We start from the raw sequence: 21257 nt of genomic DNA on the forward strand, positions 1-21257 counted from the left end.
GAGAGACAGTGAGAGAGAGCATGAACGAGGAGAAGGTCAGAGAGAGAAGCAGACTCCCCATGGAGCTGGGAGTCCGATGCGGGACTCGATCCCGGGACTCCAGGATCATGACCTGACCCGAAGGCAGTCGTCCAACCAACTGAGCCACCCAGGCGTCCCTGTTCCTATTTCTAACTTTGGACCAAAAGCAGCCACCTAATCAGTTCTCAGAACACCTCCCACTAAGAATCATCTCGGACAAGGTAGTATTTTAATAAAAGCTATTTCTAGACTAGTCTAGTCATGCACCAATAAACCCTCAATGAGACCAAGTCTGTGACCTTTTCATTTTTCCTCTATAGCCCCTCAAGAACAAATAGTGGAACAGACTCAAACAGCTTACGGTGCCTCCCAAAGCAGACCTGTTGTTCACCAAGTCTGTCATTGGTCAGAAGAATCAAGAATCCTCTCCAACGACTCTCCTCCTTCCCTCTTGTTTTATGGACAAATCATTCTGGGAAAAGGAAGTTAGGCAAGGAACCTAGGGAACAATTGAGCAGTTATAATTCTTCCTTTGATTAAGAAACAAAAACAGATTTGATGTTAATTTGCTAAACTGCTTTGGGGAAGAAGATAATCAAATGAGTAGAGAAGTACAATACATATTTCATTTCTATAGTGCCTTTTCCAGCAAAGAGAGAACACTTCCCATTATCCTGGAGTATTAAAACCAAACCCTCTGCTAAAAACAAAAGAAGAGGAGCCAAACAAATGTTTTAACCTATAGTCCTTAGAAAAAGAAAAGAAGGAGTTCTTCACTTTGTGAGGCTATCAAAAGGAAGGTGAACTGAGTGCTGTGCAAAGAAATGAGCAGGGGAAGGAGAGGCCTGGCATGGTGTAGGGGCCCAATCCAGGCAGACAAGGAAGGGAAAGGGTTGGCATTTCAAATCTTAGGTCCAAATAATCGAAGCACAATAGGAATTGGTAAAACAGCAGCAATGAGGGTTCCAGGGAATAATGAAGCATGAAGCAAAATGACGGCCACTAGAGATGGAACGATCCTATTACGAAGAGCAGACTCACAAACTGATTACAGTGGGGGTGGAATGCCAAGGCGCTGAGCTGTGCTCTGGCTACATGCCCCTGGACTAAGGTTTGGAGGCCTTATAATCTAGCCCCAGCTCTACCCCTAATCTACAGTATAACCAAGAAGAAATATTTTGACACCTGGGTCCCACCATCTCCCAAACAGAAAACATGGCCACTTGCTCCCTGAAATTCCCTGGGGATTTTAAAGTCATAAAAGAGGAGTTCTATGGAAAAGCTCTCCTTTCTAATGCATCCCTCCACCCCCAACACAAATCCCATGTCTATAGTGAATTCTCCAAGGACAACGGAGGGTGACCCAAAAGTCTTCTGAACTTGGCTCACTGATGCAAGCTCTAACTTCTTGGTCAACAGATCCACCTTTTTGAGAAGAACTTTCTACGGCTAAAGAGATGTTTCTGTCACAGCACAGGCGTGCCATTGAAAGGGGTGGGTCGAAAGAGACAAGGCAGCTAGGGTAAGTCGGCTTGAGATACAGTATTAGCCCGGCATCTTACCGAAGTTTATAATTTGCGGATGGGAAACTCTGAGTTATTTGGTGATAGCCATGATATTTTCTCCCTGGATTATTTAGTTTTGCAGTCCCTGCTTCAGGAAACACAATCTGAAGGATAGAGGTGCCCGGAGACAACAGAGTTGACTAAGCTAGTACACATGTCCATAAATTTGCCAGTGCCACTGCATCCTGAGGCATTCCCAACCAAACCAGATACACATTATTCTTTGATTATTCAGTTTTAAAATGACCTAATTCTCGTCGTTACACAAGCATGGTCCACAAAAGATGGCAAGTATGTTAATCATGTACATATACATTTTTATGTTAAGTATATGAGAGTCAGAAGCTGAACTCCAATGGATATCCACTATAGCAGTCTAGTAGTAAAGGTTTTCAATGCAAAAGGTAAATTCAAAGAGTTGTTGCTTTGCATATAGAATCATTCAAGAGCACAGTGTGTGTGTTCATTCTGTTTTCTTGATTCAGACTTTATTTGTTCATGCTTGGTTTGCTTTAAGTAAAGATAAAAATGCAGATCGATGCAGAAAAAGAAAAAGAAAGAGGAGAAAATCTGGCGATGACTCTGCTCTTCACAAAAATATTTTTTTTACTTAAAAAATAATACCCTTTTGAATGGCACAATCATTTAAAAAGCTAAATAATTTTAAAATGTTGTTATATAATTCATTACACATTAACTTTTTCTAAAAGATTGTCTTGCATAAAGGGAACACATATACACACATGCACACATAGCCACATTTTACTACACAAAAATCGCTAAAACGATGAACTCTCATTTACCCAGCATCATGAATAGAATCAGAATACAGATTTTCTAAACAAGTCACTTTTTTTATTTTTAGATTTTTATATGATTTTATGATTTTCCAGGAAACAGATATTACTGACTAAATTTCACTTTAATATATTATATAATATTATATATAATATATATAATTAGTATCTATTATTTATATAAATAAATATATAATATAAACAATATATATTTATATTATGTATTGTATATAATATATAATATATTATGTATTATAATCGAATTATTGTATCCTATATATTATATACTGTATCCTATATATTATATATAATTATACATGTTATATATAATTATTGTATCTTATATATATATTATATATAGTATCCTATATATTATAATATATAATATACAAATAATATATAATTAATAATAATAATAATTCTAGTTGAGCCATGGAGAAGGTAGCTCTAAAGGTGGCTCAGACTTGGGATAAGAAAAAATGGACTAGGGATAGAATACGGATGGATATGGATAATTGCTAAAACGGATATGGTATAACTAGATAATGGAGAGTTGAGGGGACATTCTCCAGTAAAAGAGCTGCTTAGATAATCCACCTACCAAGACCAGGGAATGTCTAGGAGAAGACCTTTCTCTTAGAATCACCGTTCTTCCTTCATGCTTTTTTTTTCCCCAAATATAATTTGAGGGAGGGCAGCAGGGTTTCTTGGATGGTAGTAGACATGGATATATTTCTGAAACAGTTTCTAGTCTTATAATAGAAAGTTCCCTTACTAAAAACAAATTTCTTGGATTCTAGTCTTAGTTTTGCTAATCTCAAATAAGGTGAATTGGTATACCCTGAGTCTCAGTTTCCCTAACTGAAAAATGATTCTTGGCACACTGTAGGCACTTAATAAATATTTTTGAATAATGAGTAGCCCATCACTTTCTATACACAGATATACATGCACATACACACACATGCACACACCCCATATAGAATAACTGGTTTTATAAATCCATTTACATTAAACTTTTCAGAAGTTTTCTTCTACTTGAAGTAAAATACAGCAACACATACACGATGTGTACACTCACACTCTCACACACATATCCATTGTATTAGACCTAAACTGTTACATGAATCTACTCTTCGTTATCCACAGTGAGAAAGAGGATCAAAGCCTGACTATAAATAGTTAACAAGACAGAGTGAGAACAAGAGAGAGAAGAAAGAACTTAGGTTTCTACATGGATATTCATTTGAAATGATTAATATCCCATTCAATGGTAGATTGGAATACTTGGCGTTGATAAGCTATAGTTTAAGGCAAACCTCAGAACCCACTACAATTTTATATTTATGAATATCTATTACTTGTTTTCCATCTCAATCAGAATGTGTATTTATACTGAATAAGTTAATGAGGTATTTATACTTCATGTTTGCCTTTGACTTAAAATAAGTTCAAAATATTAAAAAAAGAAAATATGCATTTCTAGTTAGGTCAAATCTACTTAGAAGTTATACTGAAAAGTGGTCTGAGGATTAAAGCCAGGACCTTAAAGGAAATCTAGCTGGAGCATAAAAGGCAAAGAGCAAAAAGGGATTTCTTCTGGGTTCTTTGACAAGATCTTTCCTGTCACCTTGCCATCCTAGAGATGCCCCATGTAAATATTGCTTTTTGTCCAGTTAAAGTGATGTCATGTGTTCATAGTAAACGTAACTGGAGAGACTTCCAGGAAGAAGGGGCATCTCTTCTTGATTCCCATGTGTTATTCTCTCCTGTCCTCTGCAGCTCTTGATGTCTGACAGGGCTTCAGGCCAGTGGTGTTTACCCCATAAGGACTTTCAGGGCCACCCTGCACATCTCAGCAAGTTCTACCAGCACTCTAGCTGGAGCAAGTCTCAAAGGTGTGCCAGGGATTGCCTTCCTAGAAAGTTTCACCAGTGACTAGTGGATGACCTCCCAAAAAGTGTCAGCAGCACCCCAATGGCAGCTTTCCAGAAGTTCCAACAGTGCCTGAGCAGGCAGCTTCCTCATGAGCCTTGATCAGCCCCCCAGTGGGTGGTTTCCTGCTTGCTGGTCCCCGTCAGTGAAACCTCAGCAAAATTTCTGTGCCATGCACTGTACCATCTCCGAACCCACTCTGATGAAAACCAAATCACAGGCTTAGGTGGGGAGCCTTCTCCACATTTGTTCCTTCTTTCGATACTCTTCCCTCACTTCCAAATGTAATGACTGCTCCCTTTATCCACCATTCTTCTATTCATTAGGGTTCTCCTTACCCTTAAGTAGTTAATCCTTCGTAGTTCCCCTAAGTAGTTTCTAGTTATTTTTATTACCCTTTCCCTTTTCTAATTACTGTATCCTCACTGGAACCCAACCGGCATAGAATGGAACTGCAAGTGGTACCAGGACATAGAGTCACAAAGGTAAGATCTGGGGGATCAGTTTTGTTGTGCCTTCAGGCTTGAGTACAATATGGAGCTCCTTGTCAATGGGAAATGGGATGCTAATGGTTTATAACATGCAGTGGGATAAATAACAAGCATTACCTTTGGTCAATGGTGATGAAGAGCCAACTGCAAATACGTACCCTAAGAACCCAAGTGACTGCCGACTTAATGGAAGCTGTTCTCTACGCTGCTGCCGAGTATGTCAGAGCAGTGACAGGGAAGAAAGCACACCGAAGCCAGGAAGAGAAGCCCTTCCTCCTGCAGTGTCTCTCCCTTTCTGATAAAATTGAACATTGCATCAGCCGGCAAATGATAAATATTAATAAAATCCTGTTCTAGCATTACACAGGCACATGCTGAGAGCGCCTGGAGAGCTGAGAAGCAAGAGACTGATCAGTGGCACACCTTGGAAAAAGAGGAATGGAGAAAAAGAAAGATGAGGAATGGTGTGAAATCTGCCATGGGTGGTGCTCCTGCCTGGTGCTAGAATGTGCTATGTACTCCACATGCACACTTCTCAGTTAATCTCACAAAAATGCTATGAGGTAATTTCCCCCTGTTTCCCACTTAAATTCCAACAGTACAGAAAAAAATATGAAAACTCTTATCAATATCAAAAACCAAGACTGACAGCTGGAATCTGTGAAGATTTCCTCCTGATTTCAAAATGTATTGAGAGTTGAACTGAGAAACATTATTGGAAGCCAAAGCATGCATTTTTTTTTCCTGGGGGGGGGAGGCAAATAAGGAATAAAGCCATGCTAAAAGAAGAGAAGGAAAGGGTCATTCTTTCTTCATTCTCTGGCTTCTCTTGAGACCGGCCAACTGGTCACAGGTCTGTTTTTTATCCTTTAGTCCTCATCAGTACCACCCTTTCATTACTGACTCTGAGACTTTAGGTCAGGAAGTATGAGGGTCTTGATCCAGTGGGGTGGGAGAGAGTGCGGGGTGAGGGAGAACCACTGGCAATGGCCATGGAAGCCGAGAAGATAAATGTTCCAAAGGTAAAAATACTACAGGGCCCTCAAGATACTAGAAGCTTGAGGGCCATGAAATAAACTTTCAGAATAAACAGTGCCACATAGCAATATGCCTTGGGCTCACTGGCAACGACAATAGCAAATGTTAAAAATAAATGAAAGGCAAGTATTTACCAAATAAATATAAACAGAAGGAAAGCAGGGATGGAAATTTAAATTCCAGACAAGGTAGAATCGAAGGCCAAAAGCATTTAATGGAGTAAAAGGGTTGGCACAAGTTTTGATCCTAATGAAGATAAAAGAGTCACAAGCAGTTATGCACCTAATTCTGTAACATCAAATTTTAAAAGGCAGAACTCTCTGAAATCCAAAGAAAAGTTACGGAAGCCCAGTTGTTTGGGAGATGACAGTGCAAACTGTTACAGAGAGGATGGGTAGAAACATCAGTAAGAAAGTGTAAATGTTGAAAAGACAGGAGTGGCCGGAAGTTTTAACCATTATAATCAGCCCAATGCCCAGGAGGAGATGTTGTTCATCCTCGGAAGATTCAATGCTGGTAGATCTGATGAATCTGTCACCCAGTAGGGGGAGAGATGTTTCCATTACAGTATGCCCATGTAACTAGAAGAACAAAATTCTGTTGTAGGAGAAACCACACACCCATCACCAATTCTTGCCACTATTAGTAAATTCTTCTAGACTTGACTGTGTGAATTTCCAAAGTAGATAAGAGTCCTGATGATCTGGAAGCTAATCCACTCTATTAGGCAAAGTGACCTATCAGTGCCTGGAGTGTATCTTAGACACATTCCAAATTCCATTGCATCAATCACAGAAGTGGTTTCCACTTCTCCAAGCCAAAGCCCTCAACACAATCCTGGCATGGCTGGGGGTCTGCCTGATCGTCCAGCTCATGGGATGCTGTGGCAGGTTATGTAGGACCTTTCCCTAAATGGCTAGAGCCAGAGAGCAGGACTGAACTGAGCTCTAATTGAGTACCAGTGGCCTGAACCAATAACACTAAACTTGGTTTTCAAGGCTAATAGTTCATAATCAGTAGACTAAGCCGAAAGGTTCATAAACTGGTAGCCATCATAGGAGAATAAGAAACAAGAGAGAGAGATCAAAGCTAAAGGTCCAAGGTAAGGATCATAAATATCACTGCAGAGCTAGACAGGTTTATTGGCCTTCAGCTGAGATTCTGTTGGGCTGGTTTAAAGATGCAGAGTTGTAGGAGGGACAGGCCATTGGTCATTAATGGTTAAATACAGAATGGATAATACATCCTCTACTGCCAGGCATCTGCCAGCTCTCCATTGCCCATTTTAGTATTAATGGAATTCAGGTCATAAGGGGTAAGAATGAGGCAGCCAGGAATCCCTCTCACTATGCCCAGAATTTGAGGGTTTCATATTATGATCTATCCACATCTACAACTGGGATTGATATAAAGATTAAAAAAAAAAACCTTCTATTTTTTGAGAGTACACAAGAGCAGAGATTTAAAATCTGTTCACAAAGAACATATATGAAATCTATTAGGTTCCCTGTGTATCAAAACTTACTATATTGTACTGATTTGCTGGCTGAGAAGGGAAGCCAATTTGCATGGCTCCTGTCAGTCACATGTGGTTTGGAAATGCTTGTGCATTCCAGATACACTCTGTGTAAACTGGAGAATCATATCCTATTTCTACTGGTTTGCATGCATGCATATAAAACTTGTTTTTCCCACAGTGCCAAATGAAAATAAGTGAACGAGCAGCAGTGATCACAATTGATCAACTTTGTCAGAGCTTCACAGCTGTGATGGTGAGGGGAATTCTTGTCCCTCAGGTCTAGAGAGGCTACGACTTCTGTTTTTTTCTGTTTTGGTTTTTTTTTTTTTTTTTTTTTTCAGTTCTGTTCCATCCAGCATTCAGAGATAAAGTCTGTTACTAACATTCAACGCATTTTCTGACACCTACTATGTACCAGGCCCTCTGCTAGGTACTGAAAGATACCACATGGAATTTCCACTAGAGAGAGCTCAGAGCTTAGTGGAAAGGAACAATAAGTAAACAAACAGTTAGCACCCAATGCAATAGTTGCTTCTGCAGCGTGTGGGTTAGATACAATGCCCTATGGAAACAGGCAAGGAGTCTGCCAAGATTTTACAGAAGAAGGTGAATCCTGATGGTGAAATGTGAGTTGATGCAAAAAAGAGCTGGAAGGCATTCAAAAAAGTAGGAACATAATGTGCAAAGACATGAAACTCATCAAGAACACGTGTTTCAGGGACTTGAAAGAGGTCTGTATGGCTTGAGGCCAGAGGTAGAGCAAGCAGAGAAAATCATTTGAGAAAACCTAAGGCAATAATTCTAGTAAACAATGTTATTTTAATAGCCCACAATCCTGTGTTAATACTTGAAGATGTTTGCTCAATAAGGATACTTAAGAGTTGCAGACAAATTAACTCATGTTACAATGTCCAACATCCAGACTCTATTCCTTATTGCTTTTCTCTTTCTAGCATTTACAACACCTGGCACACAGTGAGTTCCCAATTAACAAACTATCATTATTGTATGTGGTAGATGGCCTCTAACATGGCCTCTAGGGATGCATGCCCTTGTGCAAACACTTCCCCTTGAGTTGGGCTGGACTTATTGACTCAAATCTAATGAAAAGAATTTGCCAAAGGTAATGGATTGTCACTTCCAACATTATGTTATAAAAAGGCTGTAACTTTTTTATGGTCTCTTATAACTTTTGGGTGGTCTCCTATGTACTCACCCTCTCTGGTTCTTTTTCTCTTTTGGATCTTTAGCTGCTGTATCATTGGATGCTCAGGCAGCTTATGGAGAAGTCTATGCAGTAAGGAAACAAACCCCGTCTATGTGAGCATGCCTATTGCTAGTATCAGTATGAGTGAACCTGGATGCAGGTCTTCTGAGGCCTGCCAATCACCACATGGGTGAGCTTGAAAGTGAAATTTCCAGCTCCACTTGAGCCTTCATTATGGTAGCTTAGGTCAACAGCTTGATGGCAACCTCATAAGAGACTCTAAGCCAGAAGCACCCAGCTGAGTTGCATCCAAGCTCCTCTCTCATGGAAATTGTGATAAGCCACTAAATTTGGCTATAATTTGCTATGCAGCAGAAATAACTGATATACTACATACACACTACTCCTAGTCCCTCATAAAGTCGGGCTTCTGGTATACCTAGTTTGGTCATGGTGGTATCAGAGCTTCTATCTGGTGATTGAGCACTGCCTGGAAACTTTTGTTACTGGGATCCCAACTGCCTTGACATCTCACTTCTTGAGGGAATGAACTTGGTTACCTATAGTCCCATTACACTTATTAGACCACTCATAGAATGAGTCCAGTCCTGCTGCAGCACAGACCACTGTATGGCCTGCTCCCTCCAGCTTCTGGGCCACCCTTGGGCACACCAACACTATAAAGTACAGTCCCTCTACTAATTGAGGCAGAGAGCTCAGATGACAGCTATCTAGATGACGACAATCACAGATGTCCACAGAAAGACCTATGTAGATAATATATTCCTGATTTCCATATGTAACTCTAACTGATTATATGACATGCCTTGAAAACTAATTGTGAAACTTGCTGTATACACTGTCCAGGTGGGAACAAGTGGAAAAATATACATTGCTCAGGGAACATTGAGTTTTTGGCAGAGAATTTTTGGCAGTTTATATAACCATGTTGATTTGAAGGCCGTGGTTTTATATGTAACAAAAGATTTTAAGACCTTGTAAAGATGTTAAATATTTACATAAAAAATTATGCTCAGCTAAGAAAAGAGCAACATATAAAATCCAAGTGTGCCTTCTATGAGTTGTTCTTTACTTGTTTCTTGTGCTTTTTTAGTAGTTTTTAGAACCACTTTGTAGTTAGTGATTAAGCACCCACTGAAAACAAAATGTATATATGAAAATGATAGTAGTATATCACAACCACAAAAAAAAAAAAAACAAAAACCAGGGAAAAAAAGAGAGAAAGGTGACTCTGTACCTCTGTCCCTGATGATTTTGTCCCTCATGTTCTGGGCTGCATGTATCGAGATTTGGAGGACTTATGTGGGATGATGTCCTTAGAGCCACTGCCGAGATGCCCACCAATGGAGATGAGAAATTCAGCAGCACTGAGGTGGTCTGGTGGGAAAGGACATTCAAGTGATGGGTCACATTGATAACCAGTGGGTTTTGCTGGCATGACAGCTCATGGGTCCCTGAAGAGAAATAAGGAGATGAATAATATTGTGAGCCATTCACATAGCACCATGTTCCCATATCTAGTATTCCTTTTATCTTCTCAATAGCTGTGTACTATAGTCAAGGTCACAAACAATATCCAAGATGGACGCCAAGCTGACTCTGGGGTCTACTGGATCATCCTGCAGGGGCCCTGAAGCAATCACTGTCAGACTCACCAAGAGAGTGGTTGTTCCCACTGACATCAGTCAGGTGAACAGTCACTGTCGGCCGCTGATGTTCTCTGAGTACCGGGCCATCAGACGCCAAGAAGATGAAAATTGCCGAGGCCATTCCTGGTCTACTGAAACACACCTGGGTGTAAGCACATATATGTGTGAGTCATCATTCCCACCAGGCTCTTAAGGCATGTGTCACAATATTTTTACACTTCTCAGTTCCCCACTTTTAAAGTAAGAACTCCCTTCTCTTTTACTTATGAGAAAAATACGGAGTAGGCACAGGACAGCCTGTAGGCACAGAAATCAAAATTGGATGAAAAAAGGTAACTTTCAGCTACTAAGCATCTCATTTTTTTTAAAGATTTTATTTATTTATTTGATAGACAGAGATCACAAGCAGGCAGAGAGGCAGGCAGAGAGAGAGGAGGAAGCAGGCTCCCTGCTGAGCAGAGAGCCCGATGTGGGGCTTGATCCCAGGACCCTGGGACCATGACCTGAGCCGAAAGCAGAGGCTTTAACCCACTGAGCCACCCAGGCACCCCGCATCTCATATTTTTTTGATATATTTTTTTATAACCTCAACTGTTCCTTTTTTTTTTGCTTGGACCCATGTCTTTAAATTTCTCAAGGTCACTGAAAGAGAGAATTGCAAGAGACAATAAATCACTGCATAGCCAGTCAATCTTATCTCCAAAGTGGGAGAATTGGGCAGGAGTCACCAAGCTAACATTCTGCTGTGAACCGGCATAGTTCAGAACATAGTTCATCTTTCCCCATCCTCCTGTCTTCCCCCTAAACATTTTATCTGAAACTCTCACTTAGCATGCAGACTACGACATGAGAGGCAACTTCGGTGTCCATTGTTTCTGAAACTAGAAGCTGCCACACTGTTTATTCTCACACATTTCTGCTGGTGCCTACCCTAACTATGGGTGAAAAGTAAGCCAAAATAACTCATTCAGGGACAGGAAATTCAGTTATTTATAAGGAATAATCCTAGATGCTTAGGATGATTAACAATAAAACAGTCTTTCAAAGGAAACTATGGGAGTTTTGTCCCTGGAAAATCTTTAATACAAAAGAAGACATTTTCTAGATTGGGAAATGACCTGGAGAGCTTATTTCCCACACTGAAATTATTTGATGTAATATTCTAGTTTTGTTTTACATCCTTTAGCTCAATATTACTCTTCATTTCCACTGAGAGTAAATCTCTACGTTACCTGATATTACATGGTTGCTACATTATGAGATTCTGGAACTGGACCTCACAAAATTCTCTGTGCCTTTCTGTGGCTTTTTATCTGGTTCTGAGGGTGACAACGCTCCAGGATAACTATTCTCAGGGTTAAAGAAGGGTATATCTAGTAGCAGGGACCTTTTCTAAAACTGGGGAAGACAAGGATAAAACGTGTTTTCCATTTTGCCAAGAATTCTTCCTTGTGTGGAGGCTGATTTTTCCTGAGTCTTGGTGGTGTGTTTATGGAGTGTCCGTTTGCACTGCTGGATTAATTAGGGTGATTTTATGATTTATGATTTTATGCAGTGGTCAATGCAACACAGCTCTCCCTTCTTCCTCTCCTCCTTTGAGGGAAAGACCAGCCACACTCTCTTTTTACAGTGTCTTTGCCCCCCTCGTTTCATTTCCCCTCTTTGAAGTAATAAATATTCCTTTATAACTTAAGAAATAGTCAGTCCCATAGGTTATGGCTTGCAATACGAGGTCCTTTGTCCCTGACTGGATGAGGGCTAGACATGAAACATACCATAAGGTAACCAAGAGCCTAACTCAAGCCCTCAACTGCAGCAGCAAAGGACATCAAAGTCCCTTGGGACCAAAGAGATCCCACAACCTCTTCCTTTTCCTACACCACAAAAGAGACTTGAGTACTGAAAGAAAGTTCTGGGTTGTTTCCTGAGCCAGGAACAGGAGTCCAAACAAGTACATGGTGGCTTTACCCCAGTAGGCCTCAGACTTGAAGAATGGGGTGGGTTCAACAGGGAACAGGAGCGCTCAGTCTTCCCACCTTCTCTTGGGCCTCCAAACGGACACCATCCACCTGAAACTAATTAGGAGGGGTTGGTCTTATGATGGTGTGGATTTCTCTGTCCTGAGGGCCTGTGCCCCAAAACTCCAGCTCATTTTGCATCTCCTGGCAACATGCCTCCTTGCTCTAAGGGTCTTTGAACCAAATCCCTTTGAACCTTACAGCCTGCTCCCGGTGGCAGCATCTCTGTGCCATGATCTGTGGGAAAAGCTAGGCCAGGATTTCTAGGCTATGACTTAAGCAGGAAATCACAGGTAAGACTCACAAAAGAAGAACAGGCCCAGGAATGTTGGGCTACACGAAGCAAAAAGAGACAAGGGTTTGGTCAAGGTACAGGATGCTGAATCTGTGGCATTTCCTCTCACAGTGACACAGATGTAACTGAATGTGGTTCTCAGCTAAATACCAGATATGCCCAGGACAGCAACCAGATGCAAAGAACATATGAACTCTCATATGACTTTTGGAGCCTCTAAAGCAGATACTAGATTGAATCCACACATGTGTGCATAGGCCAGGGTAAAAAGAACCGAGTAAGTTCACTGTTCTGGAGAAAGGGTTGGCCAGGCAGAAACCTCAATGTGACTCTTAGCTCCATCCCTACTAACTGGTTAAGGCTGAGCAATCCATCCTTCCCCTCTGAGCCTAGGGTCCCTCTTTTGCACATCTGAAACGCAGACTACTACCTACTTCATGAAGCTATGATGAGGATTAAATGAAATCATGTGAAAGCTGTCCTATAGGACAGTGCCCATCATCTAGTAAGAAATCAACGTTCAGAAGTTAATTCACAAAATAATTCCTATTTCCAAAGAGAAATATTTTTTCATTTCATTTACACTTCTGGAAGACAAGGATAAAGAATAAAATTTAAAAATAAAACACAAACTATGTATTTTGGTGTCTAGAGAATTATGCTTTTCTAAAACCTGTAGGCTAAAGAATTTCATCTATGCTATTTTAAGTCAGCATTTGTAGAAATCTGAATTGGTAAACCAGGTTCTACTTCTAGAGCCATTGGCAATATCCAAGGCTTTTGGTATAGAATCTAGGTCTAGTTTATTAATGGAATCTATGAAAAATGTATTTTATATACACAACTCTTTTAATAGATTTTTTAGAAAATTCAGTTCAATATGTGTTTATCAAAAAAACCGACTTTTGCTATACATATATAGACAAAAAAACTTCTCAATTTGACAGTATAATTAGAATGCTGAGTGTATTCCTTATTTAAACAAAGGTGATTATTTTTATTGAGGTATAATTAACATAGAGTGTTATATTAGTTTCCAGTGTACAACTGGATTTTATAATTCTATGCATTAGTCAGTGCTCAGCACGATAAGTATAGTCACTGTCTGTCACCAGACAACATTTCAACAATCTTACAGACTATATCCCCTATGCTGTACCTTTCATCTCTGTGACTTACTTTGTTTAACTGGAAGCTTGTCCCTCTTACTTTATTTCTTTATCCACTTTACCCATCCCCTCACTCACCTCCTCTCTGGCAACCATCTGTTTGTTCTTTGTATTTAAGAGTCTGGCTTTTTAGTTTCTCTCTTTTTTTCCTTTGTTTGTTTATTGGTTTTGTTTCTTATATTCCACATATGGTGTTTGTCTTTCTCTGACTGGCTTATCTCACTTAGCATTAAACCCTCCAGCTCCATCCATGTTGTTGCAAATGGCAAGCTTTCATTTTTTATTATGACTGAGTAATATTCCATTGTATATCTCTAAATCAGTCAATCTATCATCTCTCACATCTTCTTTATCCATTCATTTATTGATGGACACTTGGGTTGCTTCCACATCTTGGCTATTGTAAATAACGCTGCTGTAAACATAGGGGTGCATATATTTTTTGCATTAGTGTTTTCATTTCCTTTGGGTAAATACCCCGCAGTGGAATTACTGGATTGTGTGAGGTTTCTATTTTTAATTCTGAGGAACCTCCATACTGTTTTCCACAGTGTCTGCATCAATTTGCATTCCCACCAACAGTACACAAAGTTTCCTTTTTCTCCACATCCTCACCAACACTTGTTCTTTCCTGTCTTTTTGAATCTGGTCATTCTAACAGGTGTGAGGTGATACCTCATTGTGTTTTTGATTTGCCTTTCCCTGATGATGAGTGACATTGAGCATCAAAGATGTATCTTTAAAAGTTTCTCTCCCACAGCTAAATCACAGATAGGTTAACATAATATTATAGCCCACACTGTTTTCACTATATACAAAACATACATTGAACTTTAAGCTCCTGGATGTAAAAGATAGTTATTCGCTGGAATGGAGACTTTGGCAACATGGAGTGCTACTTATTTGATCCCATGCCACTTTTGCCAGTACGATGTGACATTTCTCTCATCAACACCCCAAATGTTTTGTGTGAATAGCTTCCCCTTCAGGAAAAGAGCATCAAATGCACCCCCTGGGGAACTACTCAGATCTGAAATGAGCAGCAGCCATCCCTCAAGAGAAAAATCCAAGATACTTAGAGGTCAAAGAGGTCATTAGCTTCATGTGTTTATTATTTGTTTTAACAAGAAGATTACATTCATGTGTTACACTAGCAATACAAAATTAATTAGAACTTGGCTCTTAAGAAGAAAAACTATAGCTAGATGTTAGAAGGAGACAGAATCTTTCAGAAGAGCAAGTATTTCTCGGGACTGAGGAACGGTCTCAAGATAGAGGATCCAGTGAAATTAGACAGTGAACCTATTGCAAAATACTCTGAAACAGAGAAACACAGATTGGAGAAATAGGTAGACAGACAGATAGATAGACACAGACTGATGTACAGATGTGGAAAACAAGTCCACCACACAAAATGACATTTTTTGTCTAAAGTCTGAACATTAACTACTAGACAGAACGTCTGGCTCCTGGTGAGGGGCAAAACTGAAAGAATGTTTCCCTCGAGAACTGTTTGGGCTTAAGAAATCCCTCTTCAATCTGCCTACTGGGTACAGGCACACTCAATATACTCCCAAGCCAAGTATTTCAACTTCCAGGTCATCCTTTCTGGTGGTCACTGGATAACAGATCCTGAAACTATACCACAAACTTGAGAAGAATCTTTTCTGAGGTTTTTAAATGCTTTTGGTTAGTTACTGGGTTGTTATTTTTTTCTGTGCCTTTCCAGTTTCACTCATCTATGGCATCTCCTGATTCTAGAAAGGGAAGGCCCTTGAAGACAAGAAAGAGGGCAGACACTGTATTCTCTTTGTATAGCACTTGACAGTGTGCCAAGGATGATCTCATGTCTTGCTAGAGCCTCCATAAAAGTCCTTGAGTTTTTATTCCTATCTGGTATTTATACCTATAATATCCCCAGGACACAAAGGCTATATTATAGAAGTGAAAAGTAGGTTCTGAGGAGCTTAAGTGACTTCTTCTAGCAAAATACTAGAGAAGTAGGAATTTGGGTTTTCCAACTTCAAGTTGGGTATTCTTTTGACTACCCAGTGGGTCTTAATTTGGGGTGAGCAGGAAGTCACAGATTCCCTAGAAAATTTGTTGATACTCATAACCTCTATTTCCCCAAAAATGAAGTCATATAAACACTTAGGAATAAAAGCTTCATACAGTTGCTAGGCGCTAAGTGAACCCTATAAAGGCATTTGTAGTCTAGTTAGGGGTCAGCAGAAATCAGATTAAGAATGCTTGCACTATTAGGGTCAGTTGATTGAGCATCTCACTCTTGATTTCAGCTCAGGTCATGATCATGGGGTTCCTGGCTGGGATTGCACCCCATGTCCAGTTCTGTGCTCAGTGGAGAGTCTGTTTGAGGATTCTCTCTCCCTCTCCATCTGCCTCCCCCAACCTCAAATAAATAAATAAAGAATGCTTACACTATTGGTTGAGCCATATGCTTTTTTTGTAGGTGAAAAATTACCAAATGTTTCATATGGCCTACTCAATAATAGATTGTTGTCTATGTAGACTTCACAAATTGACAATAAACTTCACAGTTTTATTAATTAATTCTCAACGTTTCAAGGGATTTTTAAAAGCTTTTTTTAAAAGATTTTATTTATTTATTTGACAGACAGAGATCACAAGTAGGCAGAGAGGCAGGCAGGAGGGGGTGGGGGTAGTAGCAGGCTCCCTGATGAGCAGAGAGCCCAATGTAGGGCTCAATCCCAGGACCCTGAGATCATGATCTGAGCCAAAGGCAGAGGCTTTAACCCACTGAGCCAACCAGGCACCCCAAGTTTCAGGGGATCTTACCTGACATTCAGAACTAATGGAGGAAGGGAGGCTCTGAAGCAACCAGCCTCTTGCTACTGAGCTGTCTCAGTAGTTTCCATACATGAGGATGTGAGTCAAAATGGGGAAGGAGTTTTGAACCTGGTCTTACTTCCTTTCTCCCTTGGTATTAGTCAAAACCCAGGTGATATCCTATGTTATATTCCTCCATAGGACAAGTGAGGCTATAAACACCATGAGTTTATGTGATTCTCTTTTTAGAAGAGTGAAGTCAAGTTGTCATTTTGTGAAATGAAGATGGAACCACTATTATGACCCCCACCATCCAGGGGGAGACAGTTGAAAATATATGACCCAGCAAGTCAGTGGAAGGGCTCAGATCAGAATCAGCTTATTATCTCAATTCCTTCTAACAGCATTTCCTCATCTGTGATTTTAGACACCAGGGCTAAGTCTGCAGAGGCTCTGTGTTAGAAGAGCTTGTGGAAGTCAGAAGGGAGCTTAGAAAGAGGCTAACCAAATCTATAGCAGATACTGCAGTGTGGGGGTCCACCGTGTGATCTGGGAGACACTGTGAGACTGCTTCCTTCATGACTGAGCACTCAGGTCACAGAAAAGTTTCCTTCTGAGGAGACTTTGCCCTCTGAGGAAGAAAGACCCCAGAAGCTTATGCTACTTCTGTGGAGAAACCCATGTCCGATGACCTTTAGATAAGAGTGAGTAGTGTACAAGGTAGGAGAACTCTATCCCAGCTCCCTTTGGGAGGTTGATGCCTTCACATGGCTGTCTCACAACCCTTCTCTCTCTGTACTCCCCTGTTCTTTCATTCCCTCACAGGTGTTGATCTTAGGGAAAGTTCTTGATAAACTTCAGCATGCAAATCTTCACCTCAGAATCTGAAACCTGGGGACACTCCATACAAAACAAACTCTGAGACTGAGGAAGGGTATTACAGAATATATATGGAGAATGCTTTCTGGGGAACAAGAATGCGTAAGTGAGGGGATGAAGGGGCACACTGTAGAGCCAGGCAAGCTTCTCCCACCTCTGGATGAAAAGCATTGCCATCCCAATTATTCATGAAACTTAGACTCGGCTAAGATGTCACGTCTAGAGCCTGCAAAAGCTTCTGTGCAAAATAAATAAAAAGATTAGTAAGAATCAGATAGGAAAGTGGAAAATGAGTGCTTTCCCCTCTAGGGATAAACTGTTGAGCCACTGGGAGATGGAATTCCTCTTTCAATGCACTAGACTTGTTTTTGGTGGAAATGAAGGTCATATATACATAGTCACTTTTGCTTTGCAGGTTTCCCAGGGAATGTAGGGATCCACATAGGTTAATTTTCTCAACAGAAGATTTTCGTTTGAAAGGCAAGAACTCTTTAGAAATTTCAGTGATGTGTACAGAAATTATGCCAATACCTATTATAAAGGCTCCTGTCCTCTTAACCAGGGGATCCTGTACTTAACTGAATTTTCACTTGGTAAATTGGAGGCATTACTTTGAACATTAGTTATTTTCCTGAGTGCTAAAATAGCAATCCTCTAAGGCAGTACTCTTCAAACTTTAATGTACATACAGATCGCCTGAGGGTCTTGTTAAAATGCCAATTCTGATTTAGCAGAGCTGAGATTCTGCATTCCTACCTAGCTCTCAGGTGATGCTGATGCTTTTGGATGCCAACCACATTTTGAGTAGCCAAGCTCTAAAGGCATCAGTAGATATACTTATCTTTGCCCTTAGTATTTGATAGCCTAGGACTACAGTTCTTTTATTATTCATATTTATTATCCCATTCTTCTTTTAAATTCACCATCAAGCTGAAATTATAATACATAACTGAAAGGAATCATCTAGTCCGAGTGCCTCACTTTAAAGCTAAGAAAATTGATGTCCAAGAAGGTTATATGATTTATATAAGGTCATTTGACTGCTCAATGGTAAAAATAGGGCTTATAATACTGTTCCTCTGAATATAGATCTTCTTCCAGTTTCTATATCTCCTACCAATTTGCTGCTCTTTTTCTATAGCAGACTGAAATTTCAGATCATTGATATTATTAAAATTCTAGGTAAAGTAAACAGACTTTAACGAAATGTCCTGTTAACTTTCCTATGAACAAAGTCAAAGAATCCAAAGTAATGATGGGACTTGGTACCTTCTATCTACAAGCTTTTTCTTTTTTGCTGAATTATGAGATCTGTTCAGCTTTCCGGATGGTTGAAGTCAACTCTATATAAAGGATTAGTATCCGTCTGATTATATAAAAAAGAATTTTAAGTTTTCCCAAATTTAGCAAAAACAAAACCAAACAAGATGCTCATTTAAATATGAATATCAGAGATACAATAAATATTTTTGCTCAGTATAAGTAGGCCTTGAATATAGCACAAGACTTACTTATACTAAAAAATTCTTCACTGTTTATTTGAAGTACTTTTTTTTCTGCAATTCAAAGTTGGCAAGATATGAGAATGCACAATTTTTTCAAAATGGAAAAAGGAATGGAAGAAAGGATTTTGTAGGTGTTTGTATATAAAAGAAAAACTCAAAATGGATAAAAAACCTCAATGTGAGACAGGAATCCATCAGAATTCTAGAGGAGAACATAGACAGTAATCTCTTCGATATCAGCCACAGCAACTTATTTCAAGATATGTCTCCAAAGGCAAAGGAAACAAAAGCGAAAATGAACTTCTGGGACTTCATCAAAATCAAAAGCTTCTGCACAGCAAAGGAAACAGTCAAGAAAATGAAGAGGCAACCCACGGAATGGGAGAAGATATTTGCAAATGACAGTACAGACAAAAGGTTGATATCCAGGATCTATAAAGAACTCCTCAAACTCAACACACACAAAACAGACAATCATATCAAAAAATGGGCAGAAGATATGAACAGACACTTCTCCAATGAAGACAGACAAATGGCTATCAGACACATGAAAAAATGTTCATCATCACTAGCCCTCAGGGAGATTCAAATTAAAACCACATTGAGATATCACCTTACACCAGTTAGAATGGCCAAAATTAGCAAGACAGGAAACAACATGTGTTGGAGGGGATGTGGAGAAAGGGGAACCCTCTTACACTCTTGGTGGGAATGCAAGTTGGTGCAACTCTTTGGAGAACAGTGTGGAGATTCCTCAAGAAATTAAAAATAGAACTTCCCTATGACCCTGCCATTGCACTACTGGGTATTTACCCCAACGATACAGATGTCGTGAAAAGAAGGGCCATCTGTACCCCAATGTTTATAGCAGCAATGGCCACAGTCGCCAAACTAAGGAAAGAATCAAGATGCCCTTCAACGGACGAATGGATAAGGAAGATGTGGTCCATATACACTATGGAGTATTATGCCTCCATCAGAAAGGATGAATACCCAACTTTTGTAGCAACATGGACGGGACTGGAAAAGATAGTGCTAAGCGAAATCAGTCAAGCAGAGTGAGTCAATTATCATATGGTTTCACTTATTTGTGGAGCATAACAAATAGCATGGAGGACATGGGAGATAGAGAGGAGAATAGAGTTGGGGGAAATTGGAAGGGAAGGTGAACCATGAGAGACTATGGACTCTGAAAAACAATCTGAGGGTTTTGAAGGGGCGGGGGGTGGGAGGTTGGGCTACCAGGTAGTGGGTATTATAGAGGGCACGGATTGCATGGAGCACTGGGTGTGGTGCAAAAATAATGAATACTGTTATGCTGAAAATAAATAAAAAATAAATTAAAAAAAAAAAAAAAAGAAAAACAGAGGAGACCTGGTAAGAGTGGTGGACACTTTTGGAAGCTAATGGAGAGTACATATTTCTGCATACAGATGGGACCTTAATTTCTTAATGAATAAAGGTTCTTTCTTTAAGTGCTTCCTAATAAAATGTAGGGCCAAGAGAAGAAGAAGAAAAACCTCTAATAACGACAAAGCTGGCACAATAAAAGTTGCTATCCTCTGAAAAATCAGTGGTAGAAACAAACAAACAAAAAGCTACTAAAAGTTCCTGATTTTAAAAAGAATTTATGAGGTATTACAAAATACTTAGGGCAGACTGATGACGAAAGCACTATATGTCAACATTTATTGGCCACAATCAAAGCAGTACCTGGAGGGAAAAATTATGGAACAGTGAAAACAAATTATCCCATGTTTGACACAAGAAGCTGGAAAGGAACATCAGTGTGAATCCAGAGAAACAGGAAAAAAGAAAATAATAAAAATAAAGATAGAAATCAGTGAATTGGAGAACCAAGACTAGAATGAAGAGAAAAATTAACAAAAGTAAAAATTGTTCTTTGAAGAAACCCAGGCGTGAGTAATCAAGAAAAACAGGAGAAATCAGAAGGCTTAAAAACACACATTATAAATATAGTGACAACTATAGCTGAACGAGAGATGAGAAAGAATAAAAATACATTATGAACAGCTATCAGCACTAAATTTGAATATGTGGAAGAAATTAGTAAATTTATGGAAATATCAAATAGTACAAAATTGGAAAGGAGAAATTAAACATTAATAAAAATCAAAGAAAGTTAAATGACAAACATAAATCTTTCCTCAGGCAAACCCCAAACCCAGTTGGTTTTACAGGTGGATCTTGCCAAATTTTGAAGGAACAGATAACCCTTATTTTATACGGGTGGTCTCAGAACATGTAAGAGGGAAACTGCCCAATCAACTTTATGAGGCTTGTGTAATCTGAATATTCAAAAAAGAAATATACAAAGTC

At 39.6% G+C, this 21257-nt stretch overlaps 1 protein-coding gene across 1 annotated transcript in view; it reads right to left on the reverse strand.

The window, feature by feature from the left end:
- The window catches only part of PAPPA2 (pappalysin 2), a 286664-nt gene that overhangs the window by 88948 nt on the left and 176459 nt on the right, over window positions 1–21257 (reverse strand). Inside the window, exons 12-13 of the mRNA XM_059412848.1 lie at window positions 10250–10385; window positions 9832–10048 (exon numbers count right to left, since the gene is read on the reverse strand). Coding sequence (XP_059268831.1) covers window positions 9832–10048; window positions 10250–10385 — 353 coding nt within the window. The remainder of the gene's footprint in view (window positions 1–9831; window positions 10049–10249; window positions 10386–21257) is intronic.

Source organism: Mustela nigripes, chromosome 10 (genome assembly GCF_022355385.1).
Source record: "Mustela nigripes isolate SB6536 chromosome 10, MUSNIG.SB6536, whole genome shotgun sequence".
Classification (NCBI taxonomy): Eukaryota; Metazoa; Chordata; class Mammalia; order Carnivora; family Mustelidae; genus Mustela; species Mustela nigripes.